A 27,230-nucleotide genomic window follows, 5' to 3' on the forward strand; every position below is an offset into this window, starting at 1 on the left:
ACGCGACGCGCATTTCGAAACGCCGAGCGTGCGCAGATGAAATATAGACCATAACGTCACTGATGTGCGCCAGCGCTGAACATGGCGAGTAGTAAAAGAAGTGCGCTTCTCTCTTCACTAGCTGCTTATGGGGATGATTCAGAGCAGGATTCAGATCCAGACACAGATGATCAAGGTATAAGCTCTAATGAATGTTATGAATGGAAAAAATTGTAAATACTGGGAGTTTTGTAACACTGATGGCTTTGTTGTTGTGGTTTAGGTTAACGTATGAGCCGCTACAAATGACAGCGAATGCGATGAAATAGACAATATGTACATAGCTTATTTTGTGACATATATTACTGTCATGAGCGGAACTAGCTATTTCTTGATGGTTGGCTTGTAAGAAATTATTTCGACGAACACTTGGCCGTGGAGTGCTGTAGAGGGCACTACGCTTAAAGAGACTCGTTCTCTAGTTTATTTCCTTTATGATAAAAGTTTTTTTTTTTTTTTAAGCTATGTTCTTCTGGTATTTTATGTAATTTTTAGTGTTGGGCAACGATTAATCGCATTCGCATCCAAAATAAAAGTTTGTGTTTACACAATATATGTGTGTGTAGTACTGTGTATAATTATTTTGAACACATTTATGTAGGCTATATATTTAAGAAATATTTGCATGTATATACTGTATATATATTTATACATAATTTATATTATATATAAATATACATATTTTATATAGAAACTTTTTTTTTTAAATATATACATATATGTGTGTGTGTATATATATATATATATATATATATATATATATATATATATATATATATATATATATATATATATATACACACACACAAAATAATTATACACAGTACACACACACATATATTATGTAAACACAAACTTTTATTTTGTATGCGATTAATCGTTGCCCAGCACTAGTAATTTTATGCTTGTGACGTTCTGTTACGACTGTAAAACGATTGTAACTTGGTGTTAACCTATACTGTCATCAAAAATATCTCATATTAATGTATTATGGATTTACAGTGTCAACAATAACTTGTAATAACTATAGTATGTAGGCTACCGTTGTAACTAGGCCTATATCCAATTAAACTCAAAATCATTTGTCACGTTTTTTTAAACAGTATTTGGCTATTTCATGTGATGTGGAAAATCATAGTTCTGCCTTTATGTATTTATGAATTTTCTTATTAAGTTTGTCTCTTCCTGATCTATATTATATAATGTTAATACATTTCAGTGTTTGCTTTTTAGGTGATAACAAACTGGTTGTATGTCGTAACGCCCCTTGATATAATCAGGAATGGAAGTCAAGGTTCTTGTGAAAATCTTGATGAGTGGAACTGAAAATGGTTACTTTTTGTTCTGCAGAATCAGAATCTCATGGTGGATTGGTGTCGGCTAGTTACGGAGAGGATGACGTGAGTCGTGTGGAGGAGGCAGATGAGAAGCCCTCGGAAAATGAGGATAGTGATGAGGACAGCACTAGAAATTCGGTCAGTTTTCACCATATCTTTTTCAGTGTAGGGTTTTTCTACTGTCAGACCATTACATCCACATGGAATCCTATTCCTCAGAATTATCCTTCACATTTTTATAGGACCTTTTTTATCATTATTTTCTTAACTAGAGGAGACTAGAGCCAATTGTAACAAAAGGAAATTGTGGCAAAAATTGTTGCAAACAAAAATGAACAAATTACCGAGATGAGATTACTTGATTTGTCACTTAATTTGAAATATTTAACATTTTCCAGTCCATTATTATATCATTATCATTTTATATATATTTATATATATATATTAGGGTGGTCCTTATCAAGTCCAATTTTTTTTTTTTTGCAAAATGTAAGTGTCTTAACCTCTTAAACTGTTCCTTTTAACTTCAAAATTAGAAATATGCAATAATGTTGACAAAAAAAAGATATTTAGAGGTAGCTCAATCATGTGGAAGATTGCCTATGTTAAGCTGTGCGGCGGTATTGTGATATGCAAGTAATATTAAAAGTTGCTGCAAATGAACTACATTTTATTGAAATCAGAGCAACACTGACATGACAACAATGACAACAATCTCAAAAAATGCACAAAGTTTTCAGCAATCCCTCATTTCTGATGCTCAGCAGGCAGTGTTGACTTTTTGCAGTCTGGATAGATCCGTCGGTGATCTTCCACCACATGAATGAGAAACTGCAATTGTTCTTCAGAGTGTGTGAGATAGCCATTGTATTCTTGAATCAGAGCCACTCCTCTCTCGGCGTGATCATTGACTACTTTCATTGCATGGTTGCCTGTGCCTCCTGATAATCTGCTTGATTCGGCCAAAGTTCCGGGTCTATTTCAAGGAACGTAATGTAATTTTTTAAACCAAAAAATGTGCTCTAAACCCAAACAATAACCAAGGTGATCATCAATAGAAATATGTATTGATTCCACCAGGAAAGGTAAATCTGCTAAACCGGGTCATGGATGGATTAATTTGGATTTAGTTTCTACAATAAGTAAACTGAGATATGTATCTAAAATACATATTTAGGAATATATGGTGCATTAGATGCTTTTATGGAGATTTTTTTTGGAATTTTACTAGCCAGGTACAATACCAATTCAAATTATCTGTTTTTATGAAAAATCATCAAAATCTCAGAAAGTTTAAAGCTATTGAGCTACCAGTAATTATTATGTTACTGCCATAAAAATTGGCATGCTGTATTTTCTTATATAAAGTAACAATTTGAAGGGATAAGAGCATGACAATTGGAGACTTTAAAAATAAGGACCACCCTAATATATATATATTTGTTTTAAATGCACATTATTCCTGACAGGTAATAGAATTAATGCCATATAAAGGTTAGAAACTATTTCATAATACGACTACACTCTGATCTAGTTTTTCTCATTGTTAGTCATTAAGGCCTGGTTTCACAGACAGGGTTTAGGTTAAGCCAGTAGTAGTAGCTTTTATAAACTCACCTTAGAAAAAAAAAATGTTGCTTGTGTGCATCTTGAGACAAAACAATGACACTGACATATTTTCAGATAAGTCAGTGCAAGTTGCTTTCAGTTAAGACCGCTCAAACATGCGTTTTAGTCTGGGATTAGGTTTAAGCCTTGTGAAACTAGTATATAGGTACTTTTTGCTTTTTATATTAAAAGATCTCAAAGTAAATTTACTATTGCCCCTCTTCTGGTAATTTTAATTTATTTTCCTCTAATTCAACTTTGATTATTACTGAATTCCCTGTCAGAACTGAATTCTCAGTCATTCTCTGAGAACCACGGTTGTTACTTTGCACACCTGAAGGGGGAGCTCTTGAATATTGTTTGGTAATATGGTTATGTGACTTTGGTGACCCTGTTTTTTTTTTTCGTTTTTTTTTCATAGGAAGAGGAGGAGTCGGACTCAGGGCGGACCCAAGATGATGTGAAGGTATTTGACCCTACCTAAATTCCCTGTTCTGGGTATCAAACTCAAGACACACCCTTCCTAAATTTACTGGAGTGTTATGATTGATCTCAAACCAAGAGAACACTACATCACTCCTTCTGAGGAACATGTGTGTTTGAACTTGCATAGAAGGGACGTATGAGTAGTACAGCATGTCCTTAATGTTTTGTTTTTTTGCCTATTTTTTAAGCATCAGGTTTATGCACACTGCAGGTACTGCAGGTACTTTGAAATGTACCTAGCTGTTTTCAGTGTGTTTGAAGTTTTTTTTTGTTTTTTTTTTTCCCCTTACACAACAAAAATACTATGTTGGTACCTTGATATTTTGATGGTACTCGATGATAATATTTGTAATGTTTTGTATATGTAGTAACTGTTGCTGTAGTAACTAACATAACTGAATGTACACTACCATTCAAAAGTTTGGTACAGTAACATTTTTAAATGTTTTTTATTTGATCACAAATACAGTAAATAGTCATATTGTGAAATATATTTTTGCATTTTAAAATGTAATTTATTCCTGTCATGGCAAAGCTGAATTTTCAGTATCATTACTCCAGTCTTCAGTGTCACATGATCCTTCAGAAATCATTCTAATATGCTGATTTGCTGCTCAAGAAACATTTCTTATTATTTAAAACAGCGGTTTAATTTTTTTTGTGGGAACTTTCTATTTGAATCTTTGAATAGTACGTTAAAAAGAACAGCATTTATTTGAAATATAATGTAAAAGTCTTGACTGTTACTTGACTGTCAATTTAATACATCCTTGCTGAATAAAAGTGTGGTATTTACATGGTGCTTTCATGATAGTTTTAGAAAACACATTTATGTTGCTGTTTTATGAACAGTATTTCTCATTATTAGTTTGAATACCTAGTAGAATCTTAATTCTAAAGTAATCTTAAAGGAATTCAGATGTGCAAAGCACTGCATTGGCAAGTTATTTCATGCACTGAAATGACTTTTTCACAATAGTAGCTTGTGATGTTGCATCAATTTAGAGCCACACCCCAGAGAGAGAGCGCTGTTCTTCATAATCACTAAATGATATAAGACATGTTTTGTAATGAAATGATTAAATTATGATTGCTTAATAAGTATGTAAGAGTTATGGTGCTTTTTCTATTTATGTGGGTTCAGTTCATGTTTGTCCTTGACTGTTTTTTCACCCCAAAAATGACAATTCTCATTTACTCGCACTCTTGTTGTTCCAAACTCATATGGTGTTGTTTTTCATTAGGGCCCAAAAAGGGGAATTTTAAAGAATCTTTTTTACAACTATTTTCCACACAAAAATGTGTTTGGAATGGCATGAAGGTAACCATTCCTTTTAAGCGCAGGCTGTAATCTTCACTTGCTTAAGTGTCTTCTTATAACTTTATTATTCAGAAATTTGTTTTGTCTTCAGTGTTGTTAAAGTGCATGCCGGGGCATGACAATGAAATAGCGAGGGGTAGCTCCTTTAACCCGTGGTCCCATTTTTGGGCTAATCTAAATGAAAAAGACCCCTTTTTAGGCAGGCCCCCTGCCTCAGTGGAGATGGATGGGTCCTTTTTTTGTGTCTAACATTGTTTTGCCATAGTGAGTTTTCAAGTGAAAGGACTGTTGTTAGGATTTGCGCTTTTGGCTACAAGAGATTCATCTCTCAGTGAGTCATATCTTTCTCTCTGTGCTGTCCTAGACACATTTTCTACTTGGGCGCTTTTACGAGACGATTCTTCCATCTGCACATTCTGTTGCTGAGTGACTGTATCTGAGATTGTGTAAAGGAGGACAGTGAATAGAGGCCCAGTGTATTTTTTACTACTCGGGGCTTTTGCACTTTGGTGCAGATTTCACCACGCCTTGGGTTTTAAGCTTTCCAGGAAAGACATTTTGTGTTTTAAAAGCTACAGCAAAGGATTAAACCTTTTCTCTTCTGAATCGCTAGTAGTGTATAAAGACATGCGTTAATGAACACTCATATTACGCTATATTTACGTAAAAAATATTTGAAAATAAAAAACTGTTTATCCTTGGACTTTTCTGTTGGAAGTTTTTGGAGCTTACACAAGGGGGTGCTAACCCTTTTGTTAAATCAACAAGCAGGCACAGTTATTATTTGATGCTGATATGGCCAAAATGGCCAAATATCATCTGATTAAATGGTTTTAACAGCATATCACTTGGTTTATCGTAATTCATCTTATGTGGATGTACAAGCTTACTTGAAAACACTTGAAATCAATGTATTATTGATTTTCAATGTGTTTTTTTTTTTATACCTTTTCTTCTATTATAGGATGTCCTGGAAGTGGAGGTTAAAGACCCCAATGAGCTTGTTGGTAAGTATCAAATTAATCATTCCCTCATCTTCAAGTAAAATATCTTTCCAAAGAGATGGTAGAAAGCATTGATGTGTGTTTGTGCTCCAGCCAACATGGTGCAAGAAAGTTGCTGAGGTGTGTGTTTGTGTACCTTGGCCGTGCCCAGGAAATGAGTGATCCAGGTTGGATTGCTTCAGTTCTGTTTTATGGCATCTCTGTGTGATATTAGTTTGATTATAGTGAGACCTCAGGATTGTACAGCACTTCAATTTTAATGCTTGTTCATCAAAGTCATGATTTTTCCTTTAATTTTTCTATGAGTGCATTTTTCTTTTTCCACTTAAGGCCCATTCACACCAAGATCGATAACTATATCAACATGATGATATCGTTCTGTTTATAATGAGCTCCCAATACAGTTATGTTGTATGCTGCTTTAAATGCTAGAGCTTTTTAAAGTCAGGTGGATTCTGATTGGCTGTCAATGTTTTTATGGTTCATCAGCTGGAAAAAATTGTTCTGGAAGCGATTCCAATTTCCAACTAAAGGCCCATTCTCACCAAGAATGATGACTATAACCCTAACTATACCAAAAACTATTAGTGTCCACTTCATGCACGATAATGTTCTGATTATAATAAGCATGCCCTGCAGTTTTCACCTACTATTTTAAATGCTCAAGCTCTTCATAGTTGGGTGGATTCTGATTGGCTGTCAATATTTTTATCGTTCATCAGCTGGAACGTAGAGAGAGTACGTTCTTCATGAAAAAACGTAACAACGTAATACATGCAGCCTGCACTAGAAGTTTGGGCCCCTAAACTTTTAGCCTATGTATAAAAACTGTATTTATAATGCCACATATCTTTCTGATGCACTCAGAGCCAGAATATTCTACTTTTACAGTTGTTGGGAGTTACTGTAAACAAGACATTTGGACGAGTAACCGAACGTTCCACTTTGTCTTGTTTTTCTTCACATTAAAATGTGAAAAGATCAGAATAGACCGTAGAAAGGAAGGTCTTGCTGGAGACTCAAAGATTTGCTTTGTGGTTGGGAGACAGAAGATCTTTACATTCGGCTCTAATTTTCCCTCCTTCTCTTTTTTGGAGTCTTTCTGAGACTGGAGTTGGTGTATGGGCTTTGTGTGTGATGGTGCCACTTGTTTGGGAGAACACTGAGTTCTGAAGATGCCTGAGAAATGAGTCATGTACAGTTAACGCGTGATTACTCTGATGGAGAGGAAATGACAAATGGGGAGAGAACTACTCAAAAATCAGCTAAAATCACACTAAATCATATCAGGAATAAGAAAGCTGGCTTGAGAGCAACAGTGGGGATTTTAGGGGTTTTATAGAAGACCCCTGTCTTGCCAACATTCCTGTGCACACTTGCTGCCTGCTGCTACCACATTTACTCTAATCACACTGTAATTAAGACATGTGTGAATGCTTTATAAAACACAGCTTTCAGACCAACTACAGTTGAATCCATGACAGCCACAAAAACAATCGCAAACTTTGACAGTTTTATACCAAGGTTTTTACACTTTCTAAGAAAGTATTAGTTGTGTTTGCCTTTGTTCTAGTTCTGCCATGGCGGTTGCTAATATTGAAAAAATATTGATTTCTCGATTTTAATCGATTCTCATTTTTATGAACCGAAATCGATTCTTAAATGACAAAGAATCTCTAAATTAGTCTATGCTGTTCTCAGTTTTCAGAACATTGTAGCTCACTTACAGTACCATCCAGTAAATCAAATAAGCTTTTTTTTTTTTTTTACTAAATAAACTAAATAAAGTCTCAGATTTCAAATTCTGTCCATTTTATTTATGAAATTCAAACAATAAATACCATTTTGGCTCTCTTTAATGTGACGTGGCAGATCACAGATTAAGCGAAGCAGCAGCACGAGGTGCACGTGTCATGTACGGATCATCTTTTCCACTTTACTACTACTATCATCAATCAGGTTTCAGCCACGGAAACACATCAATAAAATGGCTTATCAAATCGCAAGATTGTGAATCAAAGTTTAATCGAATAATGAAATTTGTGTCAATACCCAGCCCTAGTTGCTAAGGTGTTCTGGGTTGTTTTTATGTGGTTGCTGCAAGAAACATAAAATATATTGTTCCTATGTATAATTAGCCATCAATAGTTTTATATTTATCCATTATGTCGTTCACAATGCTTCATGGGAGTGTAGTTCTTTTCACCATCAAAGCCATTAAGTAGACAGCCTTCTACCTTTGTCTTTTTCTCTTATTTTCAAATACCTTTTTGTCCAATTTTGCTTCAAATCAAAGTTTGTAATGTTGTTATTCACCTTAAAAGAACAGGAAAAACCACGGTCACTGAATAAGTGCGCTGGCACTGTTGCACTCTGTGACAAAGGTTTCTTTTTTTTTCTTTTTTTTATCCCACAGTTTATGGGACTTATTTTTCCTTTTTTAACATCCACCTGGTAAAAAATAGCAAGTCTGATCACTTGTCCTAAAGCCTGTCATCTTGAGAAGTTGCACAATTTGAGGTTTCATTTATGTAAGAGTTATGAGTCGATTTTCAATACTTAGGATTAGGAGATTCTAAAATCCCTAACCATAAAAATGAGCAATAATAATAGTGTATCTGATTATTTTAAATGCTATCTGTGTGTTCTATTCTTTTCTGCCTCTTTAGAGTAGCTCTACATGTGTGCATGATCTGTTTTGCCAAAGGGTTGTCCTCAAATGTTCAGTGTGCGTAAGGCAATTCTTATGAAAAATGATTTTACCTTTCCAAAATTCCGACCTACCTCGGCAAGTTTCCATCGCTAGAGGGCCTGTTTCTACATGTTTATGTCTGTGTGTGTCTGTGCATTGCTTTGAGAAGTGTGCCACTTCTAGAGTGCTCCACCCAGCCCTTCCCTGCTTGTGTGTGTGTGCGTCTGTCATGTGTTTTAACAAACGGAGGCATGTTTTGGCCCACAGTTGTTGCCTCAGACCTGTCCAGAACAGCAGCCAGGGGGTGTGAGAGAGGCAGATGGGGTAGGAAGGGTGTGTGGGATTGAGAACAGAGGAGGTGAGGTGAAAGGGAATTCGGCAGTAGCCTGTTCCAACCAGTATGGTTGGAATAGTGTTCACTGCTGCATGTGTACGCAACCACAAATTCCATTTCTCCGTAATTTGCTCCAGAGATGTCTGACAGGCTGCTGATAGACACTTCTAGTTTGAAGGAATAAAGAAAAAATACAGAATACAGCTCTCGCAAATGCTTGCGTAATTGTAGTAGATTAGTGTCATTTTAAAAATGTGAAACATTTTTTTTTTTTTTTTGAGGTTAAAGTTGCATATGGAATCGTGAATATTTGTGTGTTTGGAAACTTTATACCGCTGATGGGAGAAGGATTTTCTTCATGATTTATTTCTTTTTTATTTCTTTATAGTTTTTAGTATGTGCTCACTTTTTAAGTTGGCAGTAATTTTCGTTTGTATGAAATATGTAAAAATCTAAATCAAAGACAAATTTAATTGCACAACATACAGACCTATCGAAATATATTTTCTTGAAAAAATATACCAAAGAAAAATTGTAACTTAAATAATTATAAATAAGCTTGCACACTATATATATATATATATATATATATATATATATATATGTATATATGTATATATGTATATGTGTATATGTGTATATGTATATATGTATATGTGTATATGTGTATATATGTATATATGTATATGTATGTGTATATGTATAATATAATATAATATAATATATAATATAATATATAATATAATATATAATATAATATATAATATAATATATAATATAATATATAATATAATATATAATATAATATATAATATAATATATAATATAATATATAATATAATATATAATATAATATTATATAATATATAATGTATAATATATAATATAATATATAATATATATTATATAATATAATATAATATATAATATATAATATAATATATAATATAATATATAATATATATATATAATACACACACACACACACACATCATCCAATACACCTTACCAACATGCTAGATATAACATGCATAGCAATGCTCTGGCATCAACTATATTTTCTTGAAAAAATGTAGTTTGATTTTATGAGCATATGATTGTCATTACTCTATTGCAGCACACCTGTTTATACTGTAAAGTAAATTGTAACATTCATGTATTTAATTCTTCAAATGAGTATTTTCTTCTTTATAGCACAGTTTTCGGAGAAGGTTCGGAACATGTCTCCTGACGAGATCAGAATTCCTCCTGAACCCGCCGGGCGTTGTTCCAGTCATCTGCAGGTGAGATTGTTGCTCTGTTCTTTTTGAGATGTTCTTGACTTGCTGCCATGGGGTCCAATGAGAGAACTTGTTTTTGAAAGATGCTAGTCCCAGCTGCTATCAGATAGCTTGCACGCTGACCATTCACAGGCTTATGCATATTGCACAAACAAATAACAAGACTGGGCCAAAATCAATTCTATCTGATTGTTTGGCTGCTATGCCATTTCCAGGAGTCACATTTTTATACACAAAGCTGTGTTAAAGACTGCTGCACTGATCACATGTTAGTGAGGTCCTTTTAGTTATAAATTAGATCCTAAAGGACACTTACATTTGTGAAAAATCTGAACTTAACCAATGATTTTTGGACATACAGAATTTTTGACAGAAGTCAACACACTTTCCACTCCTTTTGTGGAAATTGTTGCATGATTATTTGAATGAGCGCTTATTGACTTTGATAATAGGCTGCTGCCTGCTGTACAATAATTTCAAATTTGTACATAAACATGATGTTAAAAAGTAGTTGGTCAATTTAAATGTCAGTCAGATGGCCTCTTCTGTAACACTTTACAATAACGTCTCATTTGTTAACATGAACTACAGAATTTTTTAGGCTAGTCTTAGGTAAAGGTAATTTCATCATGTACTAATAAATGTTTTAAAATAAAATTGTGTTTCTGTTAACATTAGTCAAGGCACTGTGAACTAACATGAACAATCGTATTTTTATTAACTAATATTAACAAAATTAAGCATGCTGTAAAAAATATTTCGCTCGTTGTTAGTTTAGGATGTATGCTGCAAAGTAGACCTGACTTTATGCCGATTGTATTCTCTTGCTGAAATAGGGTTTTTAATTAAACAATCATCCGTATAAACAAACACTGTCTTTTACTTTTATTTGGATAAATACTTGAAGCTAAAGTCTGGGTTATTATAGTTAACTAAAACTAAAACCATAAATTCCATTACTTAAAAAAAAAAAAAAAAAAAAAAAAAAAAAAAAAAACATTTTCAGCTATTTGCTAAGACAAAATTTCTCATTTTCATTTAGTTTAATTTGATGTACTAAAATAACAAACAGAAATATAGTAATAAAACTGACAAGAATGCACAACAAAATTACTAAACCTTTAACTAAAATTAAAATGAAAACAGGAAATACAAAAATAAATACAAAATACTGGTTGAAAATTAATAATAGTATCTTAATTAAAGGGAAAGTTCACCCAAAAATGAAAATACTACTCACCCTCATGTCGTTGCAAACCCGTAAGACCTTCGGAACACAAATTAAGATAATTGATTAAATCTGAGAACTTTCTGCGCCTCCATATACATACAGCAACTCAATTTCTACTTTCAAGCCCCAGAAAGGTAGTAAAGACAACATTAACATATCCCGTGTGACTACAGTGGTTCAACCTTAATTTTATGAAACTACGAGAATATTTTGTTCGCAGAAAATAAAACAAAACCTTTCTGGGCCTTGAAAGGTGGTAGTTGCGTTGCTGTATGTATATGGAGGCACAGAAAGCTCTTGGATTTCATCAAAAATATCTTAATTTCTGTTCTGAAGATGAACAAATGTCTTACAGGTTTGGAACAACATGAGGGGGAGTAATTTATGACAGAAATTAAATTTTTTGGTGAACTAACCCTTTAAATTAAAAAGACTCTGGCTAAAACAACATAGACTGTGAATGCAAATAAACAATAGGATTGGTGCTTCTCATTCTTGGGGAATTCTGATTTTTTTTTTTTTTTCGTATACCAGCTGAAAAACATTCTCTCAACTGCTCTGTTTTGGTTGGACTGCTACACTACACTTTGTCATCAACAGTCATAAAAAGAGATCATATGAGTTCATTGTTTTAGTTCTTGGCAACGGTGTTTAGAGCACATGTTCAGATCCTGGCTGCCATGTTTTATCTCAGGGTGTGGCACTGGGGGGTGGAAGGTTGTGGGTGTCAGTCTTTCAGGTGTTTTGCCTCACCCGGGGGTAAGGACTGGCAGTTTGCCCTATATCATGTAACTTGCGTCCTGTCAGAACATGTCTAGGGATTTAAACATTTGAGGTCAGGGATGTCAAAACCATGTTGATGCGTAGGTCATTTTTGAACATATTTCTTTAGAATAATGTGGCTTGTTAAAATTTATTCATATCTCATTCTCAAATTTCTTATTAATCATAGCACTTCCTGTTATAGCTCTGTCTCATGAGCTGTTGGGGCAGGTGTACACGGGTGTGGTTTTCACACTCAGTATTGTACAGCCTAGTACTGATAGATGGGATGTGCTTTTCCACGTCATGATTAATATCCTGTCCTTGTGGCTATGCTTTTATCGCTGCTCAGACATGATCCTCATTCTCTTATGCACCTCAGTTGGTCTTCCTGCTAACTTTCTTGTAGTCCATTTTGTACAAATGAAGATCAGTGTCTTAACTGTCAACAAAGGACTTTTAAATTTATTTGACTTCTTGGAATGTGAAGGAAAACTGAAAATGGCACATCTCCAAGTGCTTCTTGGAGTCCGGTTGTCAAAAATCACCCTCTAGTTCTAGAAACTCGCAGTCGTACAAAGACTTTATTCATTCCTAGTGCCTCACAACAAGAGAGGAAACAGTATTTTTCTTGTTGCGTAGTGCACTTTTGACATAAACTTGCATTTAAAATAAAAAATAGATAATTTGTTTATTTGGCAAGATCATGCATGCACTTAATATCAGTAATGATAGGAAAAATAATTAGATGATAAGACTGTTGTACCTTTTCTGTTTGTAGGAAAAGATCTTTAAACTTTACGAGCGGAAGCTTCATGGAGACTTTGATACAAACAGCCATATTCAAATGAAGAAAGAGTTTCGCAACCCAAGGTCTGGAGATAACAAGTTTTAATGACCCACCATGCACCAGACATAACCTGAAGCTGATTATATTTTGATACTGTTCAAAGTACTGTTATTTGTTTGCAAACTAACCATGTGTTTGTGTTTATAGTATTTATGAGAAGCTAATCCAGTTCTGTGGAATTGATGAACTTGGAACCAATTATCCAAAAGTATGTAATGTTTACCTTTTAATACCATGTAAACACACATTGCTGTTTTAAAAAACTTTTTGTGTTTACTTCTCCATAGGACATGTTTGACCCCCATGGCTGGTCGGAGGATTCGTATTATGAGGCACTAGGTAAATTTAGCTTAAAATTAAATTTGACATTTCAACTCATGGATTAAATTGATTACATCTGTTAACCATTTGTTTGCTATTCTCTCCACAGCCAAAGCTCAGAAGGTAGAGATGGACAAGCTGGAAAAAGCCAAAAAGGAAAAGACCAAGGTTAAAACCTTGAGGCACTCCACTTATTATTATTATTATTATTATTATTATTATTATCATTATCATTATTATTATTATTTTATTTATATATATATATATATATATATATATATATATATATATATATATATATATATATATATATATATATATATATATATATAAAATATATAAAAGGTTTGTTTCTTCTATATGGGCCAAACTGACGGTTACAATGTTTTACCCATGTGTCTTTAGATTGAATTTGTGACGGGCACTAAAAAAGGCACCACTTCTAATGCAGCAGCTCTGGCCACAAACGCAACAACTGCCTCATCCACAGGTACAATGCATGATTGAGTGTTTGATGCAAAAATAAGGGCTTTAAAAATGTAAAGTGATGAAATTGCAACATATATAGGCAATGTTATTGTTGTATAATAACAGCCTGCTATACTTATTATTATTATTATTATTATTATTATTATAAAAAATATTTATTACCAAAAAAGACCTCAAGGTTTAAGGCTTTTACTATTTAAAAAAAAAATATATATATATATATATATATATATATAACTGTATTATTCAGCATTTATAAAAGAGAAAATCAGTCCTTTTCTTTACTTCTAGTGTGTTGCCACTATGATAATAGTTGCATAAGCCATTTCTAGTTTTATGATAATGAAATGCAAATGTTTAGGGCTGTCACTAATGATTATTTTGGTCATTTGGTACATTATTGGTTGATTATTTTGACAATTAATCAAGTAATCGGATACACTTTTTGAGGTGATACAAATAGACCTAAGTGAAGAACAACCATTAAAATGACTTAAAATACATTGGTATAATAACAATGAGGCAATAATAATTGGTTCAAAGAAAGTATCAAAAAGCTAGTAATCATATTGTTGTATTGAACAACACTGATAAAATACACAACTTATGTTCATCATGTATTATAATAAATGCCTCCAGAGGGGACCAACGTCTGGTGATTGTTGTTGTTACACTTTACAGCATGATCAAATCCTTGTTTAATATTGGCCAAACAAGACTTAATTAAAATTTCCAATTAATCTTTGATATTTGGCCACTTCTTTATGATAGACATGCTACAGCCACTCTAATTTCTTGAAAAAAAACAACATGTGGACATCAAAACATGCAAACTCAGAGCGAGGGTTTGAACTTTTATTTGAAATCACGATGAACAACAGTTTGCTTGTTTAGTAATGTATTGATGTATTCTCCTGTGTTGGCTAAGGTTTATAAATGATTTACGTTACATATCTGGTGAAATGGTGCACGTTGCATTCCCAGATGAACGTTATAGCAGCATTTACTGTGAACGGAGCCGCGTTGAGACGCTGGAAGAAACTCGTAACTTGCATGCATGGTAATAATCACAAAAAATCACACACTGCACCTTTAAATAGTTTTGATGTATAGGTCTGCCTTTGAAAAGGTCTAATAATGCCGTCCGTGGAATGCACCACTTCCGTGTTTTGCAATTTAAACGACATGGGCAAATTGCAATCGAGAATTATTTGAAATCAAGTACTCTAATTTAATTGAGGAATTGTGACAGCCCAACATATGCTGAATTATAATTCAGTCTTTGTTGGTTACTAGTGTTACTGCAAACAAACCTACCATTAGTTCTAGTTGAATTAAACCCAAGTGCTATGACCCAGCAGATGCTCAGAAGAGGAAGAGCAAGTGGGATTCAGCAGTGCCAGTGACCCTGGCACAACCCGCCCTCCTCACCACCACTGCCACCCTCCCTGGAGTCGTCTCTGTGACCACAACAGCCAGCGGCACCAAGACCACTGTCATCTCTGCAGTGGGAACCATTCTCAAAAAAGCTAAGCAATGACATGGAAAAAAAGTGTTGAAAATCAGTTTGCCAGATTGATAGTCAATGGCAGTGTCACGTGGAAAAGTAACAGGTCCTGCTGTTTTATTTGAGCAACAGCCGGTTTTAACTGTCTGGCAACTGGAATAGATGGTCTTCATCTCATTTTCAGAAAGAGAATATTTTGGATATATCTTCATAATGGCATAATTGTACCAGACATATGTGTAAAATTTGACTAGCTGTTTTGAAATGCATTCATCCGATGGTTGATACTTTTTTTTTTTGTATTTAAACTTCTTGGTTGTCTTTACCCAGATGTTTTCTATTGATTTCATGTATGTAAAAACTATCCTGCAGCTGTCAAGCATTGCAAGTCATCTGAACTTTCATGTCCAACATATGAAAACTCTTTCAAACTTGCAACAAATTATCGAGTAATTTTGCATTTTATTTTTCCTTTTAGTAATCATTAATTGTTTGATAGATGACCAGTCAGGTTTGCCTTCTATCTGTTTCCATTTTCATGTTTTTGGATAGGTCACGTCACACAGAACACCAATTAAACATCACTGGAGTCTTCATTCAGTATTTTATTACAACTGATCAGGGCTAATTGACTGTATTATTGCATTTATTGTGTAGACAGAGGGTGGTGTTATAATTTGGTACAAGTTCATTTTTACACTTTTTTTTTTTCCCCTTGTCATTTCTGTCTTTTATTTAATTTTAGCATTGCAAGTAGTTTTTTTAAAAAAAAACATGTATATATTAAAACGACTCTGTGGCTTTTCTGTAGCTCAACAGTGTAAAAATAAATGTTTTCTTGTATAATTGCAAAGCTGTTGAATTTATAAAACTCTGCTGTGTTTAATTCAAACCTGAAAGGATCTGCCTCTGGGATGAAGAAACAGAAATGGGATGTCAGGTAGAGTTAAATAACTTTTTGTGGATGAGGAATGTGTTTTTGGGTTCTGAAATTGAAAGATGGTGTGCATCTACTAGATGGATTACTGATTTATATCTAAGCGATACCTTTTCCATTCTGAACTCGAGCCATCCAAGCTTTTGTTCAAGCTAAGAAATCCTGTGCAATGAGATGATTTTTTGGCACTTTCCCTTGGTCATATTTAAAACCTTCTGCTGAGAATGTGGGTACAGCCTAGTTAAAGATCTGGGCTTGATAATCAGAAGGTTGTGGGTTCAAACTTGTGTCCCTTGATCTAGACACTTTACTCTAAGTGGTGGTTACTTCAAAGCCCCTTTCACAGAGATTCCGGAAAATACACTGATAATGTGTGCTGGGATTGTTTGATTTTGGTTCATTCACAATTGCCAGTGATTTTCCAGGATCCGTGTGTGCATTCACACACATCCCATAAAGACACGTGACATCGATGTCTCTGCAGCTTCTTAAGTTTGCTTATGATCTGAGTTCAGGACCAGGGTTGAGAACCACTGCTCTAAGTGGACTATTCTTTTGGTTAAAACCTTGTGCAAATGATCAAATTAATATGTTACTTTAGAACATATGACATATGTTCATTTTTTTGAAAGAAGTGTCATGTTCACCAGGATTGCATTTATTTCGGCAATTTATTTTGACCAAAAATGTATGCACCTCTTGATGAAAATAAATCTGATGTTATTTCCATTAAGTGGTGCATCAGTTTTTGGTCAAGATCTTGTATTGTATTCTTCATGCTCCCTCAACCATTCTTTTCACAATTTGACCCCGATGAATCTTGACTTTGTCATCCTAGAATATGGCCATGATGTGTCTTCCTACATGGCGGTTTAAGAAATGAAAAGCTACACACTCCATCAGTTAAGGTTAGAAGAACTGTTGCCAAACATTTAACATGCTAGAAACATAATCACAGCAATAATGATCCAGTCATAGACTCTTAAGTAACTGCCTATTTAAATCCAAAATGCGATTTATAACCTCATCAAAACGTATTATTAGGTCAAGTCACATTTATTTATATAGCGCTTTTCACAATACAGATTTTTTCAAAGTAGCTTTATAGGAAAATGCAACAAAGTTTGTTTCCAGAAGAAAATAGCGTCACAGTCCAGCTTAAGTAAGTTCAGTGATGTTTCATTTTGTTGTGAAAAAGTTATTTAGTTCATATATATATTTATATTTATATATATTTATATATATATATAGATGCTCTGGAGAAAACTGTGATGTCACCGTCCAGCTCAGTTCAGTTCTCATATAGTGGTGTCAATGCAGGAATATTATTGTTGAATATTAAATTAAATGTTAAATTTAATGTCCCCAACTAAGCAAGCCAAAAGCCAATGGCAACAAGGTGGAAAAAGGCGACAGAGTCAAGGAACCCAAACTCCATCAGGTAGCAGGATGGAGAAAAAACTTGGGGAGAAACCAGGCTCAGTCGGGGGGCCAGTTCTCCTCTGGCCAACGAACGAACAGTGTATGATTATGATTCATGCAGCATTATAGGAAAGAAGTCAGATTGGATTAGAACAATCAGAATATTATCCAGTTCCATCCGGTTGAAGATTGGAGTCATCACGCCGGTATGGAGACGGGTTTGTTGAGGATCAGTGCCAATGGCTGTCGTGTCTAGTTGACACAACCTCTGCTGACACTTCAGGGATGCGTTGTGGTCGTGTCTAGGCGCTTTATATTATATTGTATTATAAGTGCTTTCTTCTCAAAAACTTCTGCCTTTGTTTTTGCTGCTTCTTAATTCTTCCTGGCTAAAGGAAAGCAAATTCTGGTGGCACATCTTACCCCACTCTCCTATTGGCCTGTCAAACTTTATTTCTGTTCAAATGCAAGGCTTTATGGTTGTAACAAAGGGTGTTTTTTTAAATTATTATTTGACTTTTTCATGGCCCCAGGTAAATCAGTTGACGCACAGGAGTAAGTTCGCCAGCTGTGATTGAGAGATGGGGATTGAGCGAGTGCTGTATGTGCTAACTGTGCGTCAGGGTGACTCAGATTGAAGACACACCCAGTACAGGCCCTGACTCCACTGATCTACAGTTGAATCCGGCCACGAAGATTTACTCATGCAGTGCACATAATTATAATGTTGTTACCAACTATTTAAACATGCATAGTGATTCATTGAACTACAACTTGACCATTTTTTATCTTCCTGTGTTACTGTAGTGAGAGCTAGTAATTTAATTCTACCCACTAGTCATATGTTTTTGCCAATATTGTAAACACATAGCACTGTTGCACTTATTCAAATATAGGCCTATATTCATTTTCAAAAGGCAAGTAGAGTATAGATGGGAGGGGTGTTGGATCATGAATATAGGCAGAACTTATGAAACTCACAGACAGTTTCATATTGTACATGTTGCAGATTTGTTTTTGTTTGCAAGATCCCAGCATGCATCATGGCATTAAATAAATTACAGTTACTATTTTTAGTATAAGCTTTGACACCTTTTTTAAAAGTATGGGGTTGGTTTTTTATGTTTGTGAAAGAAGTCTCTTATTCTCACCAAGACTGCATTTAATGATCAAAAATACATTGAAAACAGTAATTTTGTGAAATAATATAATAGTCTTCAGTGTCACATGATCCTTCAGAAATCATTTTAATATGCTAATTTCCTGCTCAAGAAACATTTTTATTATCAATGTTGGAAACAATTGTGCTGCTAAATATTTGAATTCTTTGATGAACAACATATATAGCCTATAAAATCGAAATATTTTATTTACAATAAATTAATTGTAAATGAAAAGTATTATTTCCTTTTTTCCACTTGAACGGTAGCCTATATATGCCTATATCTGCGAGATCATGCAGACCCCAATTTTGTGATGCGTAATAGGACAATAAACTTTTTTTCCTTTTCTTTTTTTTTTTTTTTTTTTTTTTTTTGTTGCGGGGCCAAGTAGCCTATAGAATTTTGCTCTTTGGAGTCTGACTCTTCTGAGTTGCTACTTTTTGGTCTGCCTTCAGTGACACAGCTAGCTAGCGGTTTTCATTTGTCCAGCCTGATTACAAATAACAAAAGAAAGTAATAAATTCTGAGGGAATCTTTTGTCATGTAAATGATGGAGACGTTTGCCTCGCAAAAGTGCGGTTGACAAAAATGTGCGTAATGAAGTCCAGGGCGTTTGCAAGTGCAAGGAAAATGTGAATTTATAAGTGCATGAATGTTTGTGTGATACAATATTTGAGCTGACTCGGAACCCGCCAATGATGCCCACAGATGTTTTCTAGGAGCTCGCTGAGTTTTGACACTGACTGAAGCGACAGCGGTGAAGAGGTGAGGTAAATTTACTTTTGTTTGAGTAAGTCATGATCGTGTTGAATATTGTAAAAGTGTTATGTTTAAACTGTTTGCAGCAGTTGTGTGCTTCATGGGTGGTCGGATCCTGAGAGAAAAGTTTGTGACCGTTGAGGGGGAAACAATGTGTGCTTGTGCAATGTGGTATAATATGTATTAAAACACATGCTCAAGGGCTGAAATATACATAGAGCATCCTGCTATGAAACGAATTACCTTTCTTTTACTATATTGTTAGGCTACTTCAATAAAACTGTGTTAAATTGATATTAGTCACCACTGTCGTCAGCAATAGAAATGAAACAATATATAATAACAAATATTCTGAAAGCTTCTTACTCTTGTGAGGAGAAAGGCATGTTTGTTATCTTTTAGAAATGCATAGGTCCTTTTTTTTTTATATAACTTTTGGTTAGCAAGAGAGACCAACCTGATATGTTTGATAAACGTTATCTTTAGCAGATATTATTTTTAGAGTTAAAATAGAAACAATAACAGTAACTGTGGTTACCATGATTATTTTTTAATTTTTTTTGGTGGGTAAGGGAAATCCTGAGAGGGATGCTCTTGACCGCTAAAGAGGAAAACAATATTTATTTTGGAAATTGTGTCCGAAATTGGCAGAAGATGCAAACATAAGACATGTTCCAAGGCCAATAAACAAGACTTTCAAAACTGTAGGCTAATATCTGGTAGATCGTTAATTGTCCTTTTCAACTGATTCATTTGTATCTTTGTGCCAATTTCTTTTGAATGCAATATCATAATATGAATTCAGTGTTTAAACAAAAGGACTTCTGAATGTGAATTGGATGTTCCCCTCAGGCCATACATTGTGCTTAATGTACTTTGATGTTTAAAAATAATAATAATCCAAGGGAAACATCCAAGCATGTGAGGAAATGCACTTGGAACTTTTCTTGATGTCCGGCAGTCAGAAATGGCAATAACAGCTAAGGTTTTCCACAGGTCACCCCCGAGGGACAGCTGTACCACACACATCCCTTTCTAACGTTTCACTGAGTGCCAGGCAGTCTGATTGTTACTTGGGGAAGGACACACCTTGTTTCTGACTCATTGTGTTTAGTGTTATGCATCTGCCCTGCGGGAATGTGGTTCCCATGATTTCTCGTTGCCATGGTTTGTCCATGTGCTTTTACTGTGTGTTTTCAGCTTGTGAATTTAGTAAGCGTTAGAATGAATAATTGACACCTGGCCTGTCTATGCATCATGCATCGTTCTATCGGTCTCTGCATTTATCTTTCCCTTTATATCATTTTCTATCTATCTGTCTGTCTATCAATTTATCGAATATTGGAAGGGCGTGTGATCATAAATATAGGAAGTCACAACTCACAATTTCAATTGGATGTATTATTGTTTGGTTTGCAAGATTTATCACGGCATTAAATAAATGACAGTTACAGTTATAGGATTAGTTTGTTGGCTTTATGTTGTTGTTTTTTGTCATTACAGGTAGGTATTTGTTGTTGAGGTTTTTATTAAGTCAGCTGTTATAATTTTTGAGATTTGTGTTTGTCTATCTATCTGTCTGTCTGTCCTGTCTGTCTATCTATCTATCTATCTATCTGTCTCTCTGTCTGTCTGTCCTCTCTCGCTGTCTCACTCTTTCTCTCTCTAAGCTGATCTGGACGAGGTCACTGACCTGGTCTAGTTGTAAATGGAAAACTGTTGCTTTGTTCCTGCTGCACAGGAATGCTTGTTTTCACCACTTACTCTCTCTGTCTCCCCGTTTCGAATGCTTGCTGTCCCTGTGTGTCTCGCCTCCTCTCTCTGTCTCACTTTCTGTTTTCCCTCTTGAATTAGGGCACATTTTTGTGGCAGTAACATTTGCAAGACTTCAAAGGCAATGCTCAGTAAGCACTGTTCAGTTCATTTGAGTGTGTGAAGCCTATCGGATTGTTTTTCAAGCATGCCTCTGGGTTTAGTTGGTTGCTTTCACAACTATCCTCATTGTCTTAAAGTGAGATAGGGCACATGTTTGTATGTGTAGTGTAAGCCATGTGGAGAAATGAGTGTGGCAATGATTCTTTGTACCCTGCAGGCAATATATCTGCCTGCCACTCCCTGTGCAAGGTCAGTTAGGGCAGGGTTTCTTCACTCTTTCCCTCTATTTCTCTCTCGCTCTCTTTTCCTCTCCCCCTTGAGGAGGAGCTCTGACCTGTCATTCTCAAGTCCACACAGGTGAGAGTGCTGCTAAAGGAATTTACAGAGAGCAAGCGAGCAAAGGACAGAGGGAAAGGTGGAGCAACCTTGTTACCTCACGAAGCCAGAGAGAGAAAGGAAGGGTGTTGCCTGCGACCCACCTGAACAACTTGAGCAAAAGAGGAGGGACCAGACTCACATTCACTCTTAAACACAAGTCATATCTGGAGGAATATTCAGTCGATTTTGCACAGCACAAAGTGGGATAGGAGGGGGAGGTTTTCCTGCAAGCACAAGAGTTCCCCGTTGCTTGGATTTGTGAAGACGCAGGTGGAAAACAGGTTCTTTTCCCCTTTTCGGTTAATCATTGGACAACAGGGAGAGTATTAAGGATTTTCTTTTAGAGAACTTTGCTGTTTCTGTGTGGACTCTGGGACTTGGATTGGGAAACAACAAACTAAGAGGTTTGTGAGATCAACAATCTTTTTGTAAAGCCTCACAGTCCTCCATATATATTTTGTAAGGCTCTTTTTTTTATCTCTCTACTTCCCCTTTACTCTTTGCTTGCTTGTGTCTTTTTGTTTGCTGATGTTTGTCTCTGGCAATATGAAGAAGAGAAATCTTTGAATCAGTTTGTTTTAGTTCTTTGAAGTTTTCACACTACTGTTCAGCTCTTTTTGTTCTTCGTCTTTTCTTTAATCTTTTTCAAACTAAATCCTCATGAAGATATGAGAGGTAAAGAAGGTGTTTGGCTGTTGGTTGTTATGCCTTGTGCAAGGCTGCACCATTCATTTGCAGTTTTTCATTTTCTTATATATTGTGACCATGTTTGTTTATGGTATTATAATGCCATTATTATTCTCAGATAACATTAATAGAATTTGTTTTTAGCTTGGAAAAGATTTGCTGGTTGGAAAAGTTTCACAGAATGGAAGGTAGTACATATATCATACACAAAATATCGAATATTTTTGTATTGGGTACTTCTGGGTTATGTTGTTTTTCTCTGTGTATGACTAAGCTTGATTTATCTGCCCATTTGTGAGGTTAGCACAGCACAGATCAGGTTCACAAGGGTTAAGGTCTGTTTCGGTCTCAGGCACAGTGGTATTTATATGAGATTGAGTTTTCTCTCATCCTGGAGTGAAATTCCATCGATGTTGGTCAAAATATGAACTCAGAGCAGATACACGGGAATGTAAAGTTGATGGATGTGCCAACACCAGGAATAACTGATTTGTGTATTTAGGGTTTTTGATAGATAAAAATTCCAAGGCTTTGGAATGTCAGTAATAACATGATTTTTTAGTATCATTATTTATATGAAAGTAAAAACATGTCATTAAATGACATTTAATCACGCTCCCTGACTTATATGTAAATAGTTCTCGATTTTCATACCATTGGAGATATTGAACTTGAAGAACCACCTTGATGTTTTATGCTGGTCTGCAGTCTTCACAGCACCAGCTGCTACTACAGGCAACATGTTTCACTAAATTCACCACATTTAGAGAGAGCATGCGGCACAGGATGACTACAGAGGTGTTCAGGGATGTTCAAGAACACCTATAGAAAAACAGTTAGATGTGATGCAACGTCTGTCTGATGCATACAGTATGTGCGTTGACGACATGCAATTATGTGTCCTGTTTCTCCCCCTTAATTAGACTTTATTCAGCAAATATTGATATGATACATATCAGTATCAATATAAAGTAATTAATTAGAAGGGAAATCAATTGAAAGTCCTAACACTCACTTATTATCTTTTCATTGTAGAAAAAAAGACCAAAATGTAATGCATAAATATAAAAAGATGTTCTCAAACTTTCCCCTGTCTTTCTTTTCCCTGGATTCCGTGTGCATCTGTAGAGGATATGAGTGGAATTCCTAAGGAATCATTGGTCTGTTTCTCCTCTTGACTGTCAGAGTTCAGATTTATGGGGGGTGAAATGGGCTCAACTTTCATTTGATGTTTTCAGGGAGAAAGGGAGTGGGTGAAAAGCGAGGGAATGTGATATCAGCAGGTGGATCAGATTTCTGCTGCTGTTTTAGTGATTTTAGCGCCGGTATGACAGCTGAAGTGCATGCTATTCCTCTTTCTGTAGATTAGATATGGGCAGCGGTCTATAAAAGTCTCTAAAAGTCTAATGGACATACATAAATATGGTGTAGATTTAAAGTAAATGTCCACTGCAGTGTGTCTGGTCATCAAAGTCGTCGTTATGGAGTTTTTGCTGCATGTTTTTATGGTGTTTATCAAGGCACATGTCTTGCATGCATTGAATTTTTCAGTTCACTTACGATCAGTTCTGGTGTGTATCTCCATGTGTGTGCTGTTTATGTGTGACATCTGTTCACCATGTTTAACTTTATGTAATATGTGCGATCTCGCTATTGTTTAATTTGTGTTTCAGACTGAAATGGGAGGATGGGCTTTGCGTCTCACTGTGGGGATCTACATTCTCATGCTTGCTGTGACAGTCAGCCGTGCTAATGAGGGTGGGAACATCAACTCTTAAGCCCCTTAACCATCAAATCTCAATTACAAACACTTTTACTTAGGAAGCAATCCAAGTCAGTTAAAAACACCAGATTACTTTCTGATAACTGTAATCAGTAATGACAACATATATTGCATTGAATAATAAAACGTCAGAAAGAGTTTAAGCGAAAGAAAAAGTTTATTAGTTTATTTAAATGATGAAACAATAGATGTACTTGAAGACTTTTTGGTTGTCAGTGGAACATCTCATTAGAGAACTGACTTCATACATTCATTAAAAATGACTAGCTGCTTAAAAGTAATTGCAAAAATCTCTAGCAACATTTGTTTGCTAATGCAGTGAAATTCAGAAGTGTTATCCAAATGTGAAGAAGACAGAATTATCTTTGTTATATGCAAAAAAAAATGCTTTTTTTGTGTTACATAGTGAACCACTGCACCGCTGCCAGGACCAAAACCTGCTCAGAATGTATTCAGGTCGGCACAGGATGTGCATACTGCCCCGATGAGGTGAAAATTCAATGATCCTTGTATGCTGTGGAATTAACTGATGTTGTATATGTGTTTGACATGTTTTCCTAAATAAATACATATTAAATATGACATTTTGATCCATAGATCAGGTCTGTAGAATAGTTTTAGCTAAACTGAAATGTTAACCATTACAAAATGATTATAAATGTCCAAAACATCAATTTCACTGTTCAGTCGCAATTGATGAATGACATACAACTATCTTATTCAATGGTGATTTGAGGGAGCAGTTCTTCTCCAATTAGTTTTAATAACATTTAAAATTTTGGTAAGATTTTTTATGTTTTTGAAAGAAGTCTCTTATGTGCACTGAGGCTACATTTATTTGATAAAAAATACAGTAACAGTAATATTGTGAAATATTATCACAATTTAAAAAGCAGTTTTCTATTTTAATATATTTTAAAATGTAATTTATTCCTGTGATGCAAAGCTGAATTTTCATCATCATTACTCCAGTCTTCGGTGTCACATGATCCTTTAGAAATCATTTTAATATGCTGATATTGTGCTCACAAAACATTTCTTCTTATTTCAGTCATGACATACGTGAAATCGATTGGTTGAGAACGTTACATTGAACGAACCAATCAGAATGTGAATAGTTTCATGGCTGAACTATTCATTTTTGTGGAAACAATGATGCATGTTTTCAGGATTCTTTGATGAATAGAAAGTTCAAAAGAACAGCATTTATTTAAAATAGAAATCTTTTGTAACATTATAAATATTTTTATTGGCACTTTTGATCAGGTTAATGTGTCATTGCTAAATAAAATGTTTAATTTCTTTTAAAAAAAACCTTACTGACCACAAACTTTTGAACAGTAGCGTGTTTTATTTTACAGTAAACACTGTAACATTGTGTTTAGTTATTTGTATGTTTATAAAGCCTATTGTAGCTCTCTTTATGAACAGTTATGTAATTGCTTTTGTTTGTATCTTATTTTTCTCATCAGATCTTTGAGTATGAGCGTTGTGACCTGAAGGGAAACTTGGAGGCCCGTAAATGTAGTCGGATGGTAACAGCTGAGAGCACCATGAAAATTGAAAAGGTTTGTTTCATCAGACTCTACTGACCTGTCCCTCACTTTAGTTATATTTCCATATCACGGAATCATGTGTGTTTACGCATTCATGTGTCTTTGTGTGTTTTTCAGAAGGAGCAAATCGATACGTCAAAACAGTACTCTCAGGTGTCCCCTCAGCAAATGCGAATGACGCTTCTCCCCGGGGAGGAGAAGGAGGTGGAGATGGAAGTGTTTGAACCAACCCGTGGCCCTCTGGACCTCTACATCCTCATGGACTTCTCCAACTCTATGTCTGACGATCTGGACAACCTGAAGAGAATGGGAGATAAGCTGGGTGAGTGAGGAAGGTGCATGGAGTCATATATTAAAATGTATTATATTGTTAACACATTTTAGTTTTTACATTTAAACATTTACATTTTTAACTTAATTTGCTCAACAATGGCTGCTAGTTGAAATGATGCTTCCTCTGATTGGAAAAAAGCACCTTTCAGAGCAAATCTATCAATCGACTGATCAATCAATCAATCAATCAATCGACTGATCAATCAATCAATCAATCAATCAATCAATCAATCAATATATTTGCTCTGAAATGGTTTAAAATGTGTTTTTATCCAAAAAAAATCCATATAGTATTTTATATTTCATGCATCACAACTTGCAATTTTTGAACTAGGCTAACTATATAGCTATGTGTGAATGCATGAACTCTGAACTCTGAATACATGAATGAATGAATGGAATGAACACTTACTACTAAACTTTTTTTTGCATTTACATTTTTTACATTAGCTGTTGTTATTTTTTTTTTTATCTTGAGCCATCAGTATTGTGTTATTTAGATGGTGGGTCATGTTAAATGCAGGTCAACTCCCTATTTGAATCTGTTCTGTTTCATTGCACTTTGTCTTACTGTTTTTGAACTCAAGAACATTTTTGAACTAATATCCCTGGAGCAAACTATGATTGGGTGTACAACATTGTTTATTTTTGCAATGTTTCGATATTCATTCATTTTCTCACCCCATGCAGCTGAGCTTGTTGGTGATATCTCTGATGATTACACCATCGGATTTGGCAAGTTTGTGGACAAAGTCACAGAGCCTCAGACAGACATGAGGCCAGCCAAGTAAGAACAATACACTTTAACAGCACCACACAGTTTGACTTTATCTGCATATGCTCCTTATATATGTTTTCCTTTTATATATGTTTTCCATAGATTAGCTGAGCCGTGGGCCAACAGTGACCCTCCGTTTTCATTCCGTAACGTCATCACTCTCACCAACAACATCAGCTTCTTCAGACAGAAGCTCCAGAAAGAGCGCATATCTGGCAACCTGGATGCCCCTGAGGGGGGTTTTGATGCCATCTTACAGGCTGCTGTCTGCCAGGTACTGACATGTTGGTAGATGGAA

General features: G+C 35.1%; 2 protein-coding genes across 6 annotated transcripts in view; both read left to right on the forward strand.

The window, feature by feature from the left end:
• The first annotated feature begins 24 nt into the window (after positions 1-24).
• sap30bp (SAP30 binding protein) lies at positions 25-16,150 on the forward strand. Of its 2 annotated transcripts, none has more exons than XM_079896991.1 (11): positions 25-175; positions 1,390-1,514; positions 3,406-3,450; positions 5,756-5,798; positions 10,016-10,104; positions 12,876-12,967; positions 13,092-13,152; positions 13,232-13,283; positions 13,375-13,433; positions 13,671-13,755; positions 15,116-16,150. In XM_079896991.1, exons 1-11 carry the CDS (start codon positions 82-84, stop codon positions 15,292-15,294), a joined length of 924 nt encoding a protein of 307 aa, XP_079753117.1. In that variant the 5' UTR covers positions 25-81; the 3' UTR covers positions 15,295-16,150. The 2 variants fall into 2 exon arrangements, with proteins under 2 accessions (XP_079753117.1, XP_079753116.1); XM_079896990.1 differs by having other exon boundaries at positions 42-175; positions 15,113-16,144.
• A 3,010-nt stretch (positions 16,151-19,160) lies between these two features.
• The window catches only part of itgb4 (integrin, beta 4), a 32,564-nt gene continuing 24,494 nt past the window's right edge, over positions 19,161-27,230 (forward strand). Inside the window, exons 1-7 of one of the 4 annotated variants that reach the window (XM_079897255.1) lie at positions 19,161-19,548; positions 24,156-24,240; positions 24,672-24,754; positions 25,738-25,833; positions 25,939-26,143; positions 26,845-26,941; positions 27,035-27,206. In XM_079897255.1, coding sequence (XP_079753381.1) covers positions 24,162-24,240; positions 24,672-24,754; positions 25,738-25,833; positions 25,939-26,143; positions 26,845-26,941; positions 27,035-27,206 — 732 coding nt within the window. In that variant the 5' untranslated portion in view covers positions 19,161-19,548; positions 24,156-24,161. Of the gene's footprint in view, positions 19,554-21,802; positions 22,200-24,155; positions 24,241-24,671; positions 24,755-25,737; positions 25,834-25,938; positions 26,144-26,844; positions 26,942-27,034; positions 27,207-27,230 lie in introns of those variants that run through there. The other 3 variants (XM_079897256.1, XM_079897254.1, XM_079897257.1) reach the window with 3 other exon arrangements.

The sequence above is a fragment of the Squalius cephalus genome, assembly GCF_949319135.1.
Source record: "Squalius cephalus genome assembly, chromosome: 16".
Taxonomy (NCBI): Eukaryota; Metazoa; Chordata; class Actinopteri; order Cypriniformes; family Leuciscidae; genus Squalius; species Squalius cephalus.

Coding starts and splice junctions, on each gene's coding strand:
- sap30bp (XM_079896990.1), top strand. CDS start 82: ATGGCGAGTAGTAAAAGAAGTGCGCTTCTCTCTTCACTAGCTGCTTAT. Junction 1,515..3,405: donor AGGACAGCACTAGAAATTCG/GTCAGTTTTCAC, acceptor TTTTTTTCATAG/GAAGAGGAGGAGTCGGACTC. Junction 10,105..12,875: donor GTTGTTCCAGTCATCTGCAG/GTGAGATTGTTG, acceptor TTCTGTTTGTAG/GAAAAGATCTTTAAACTTTA.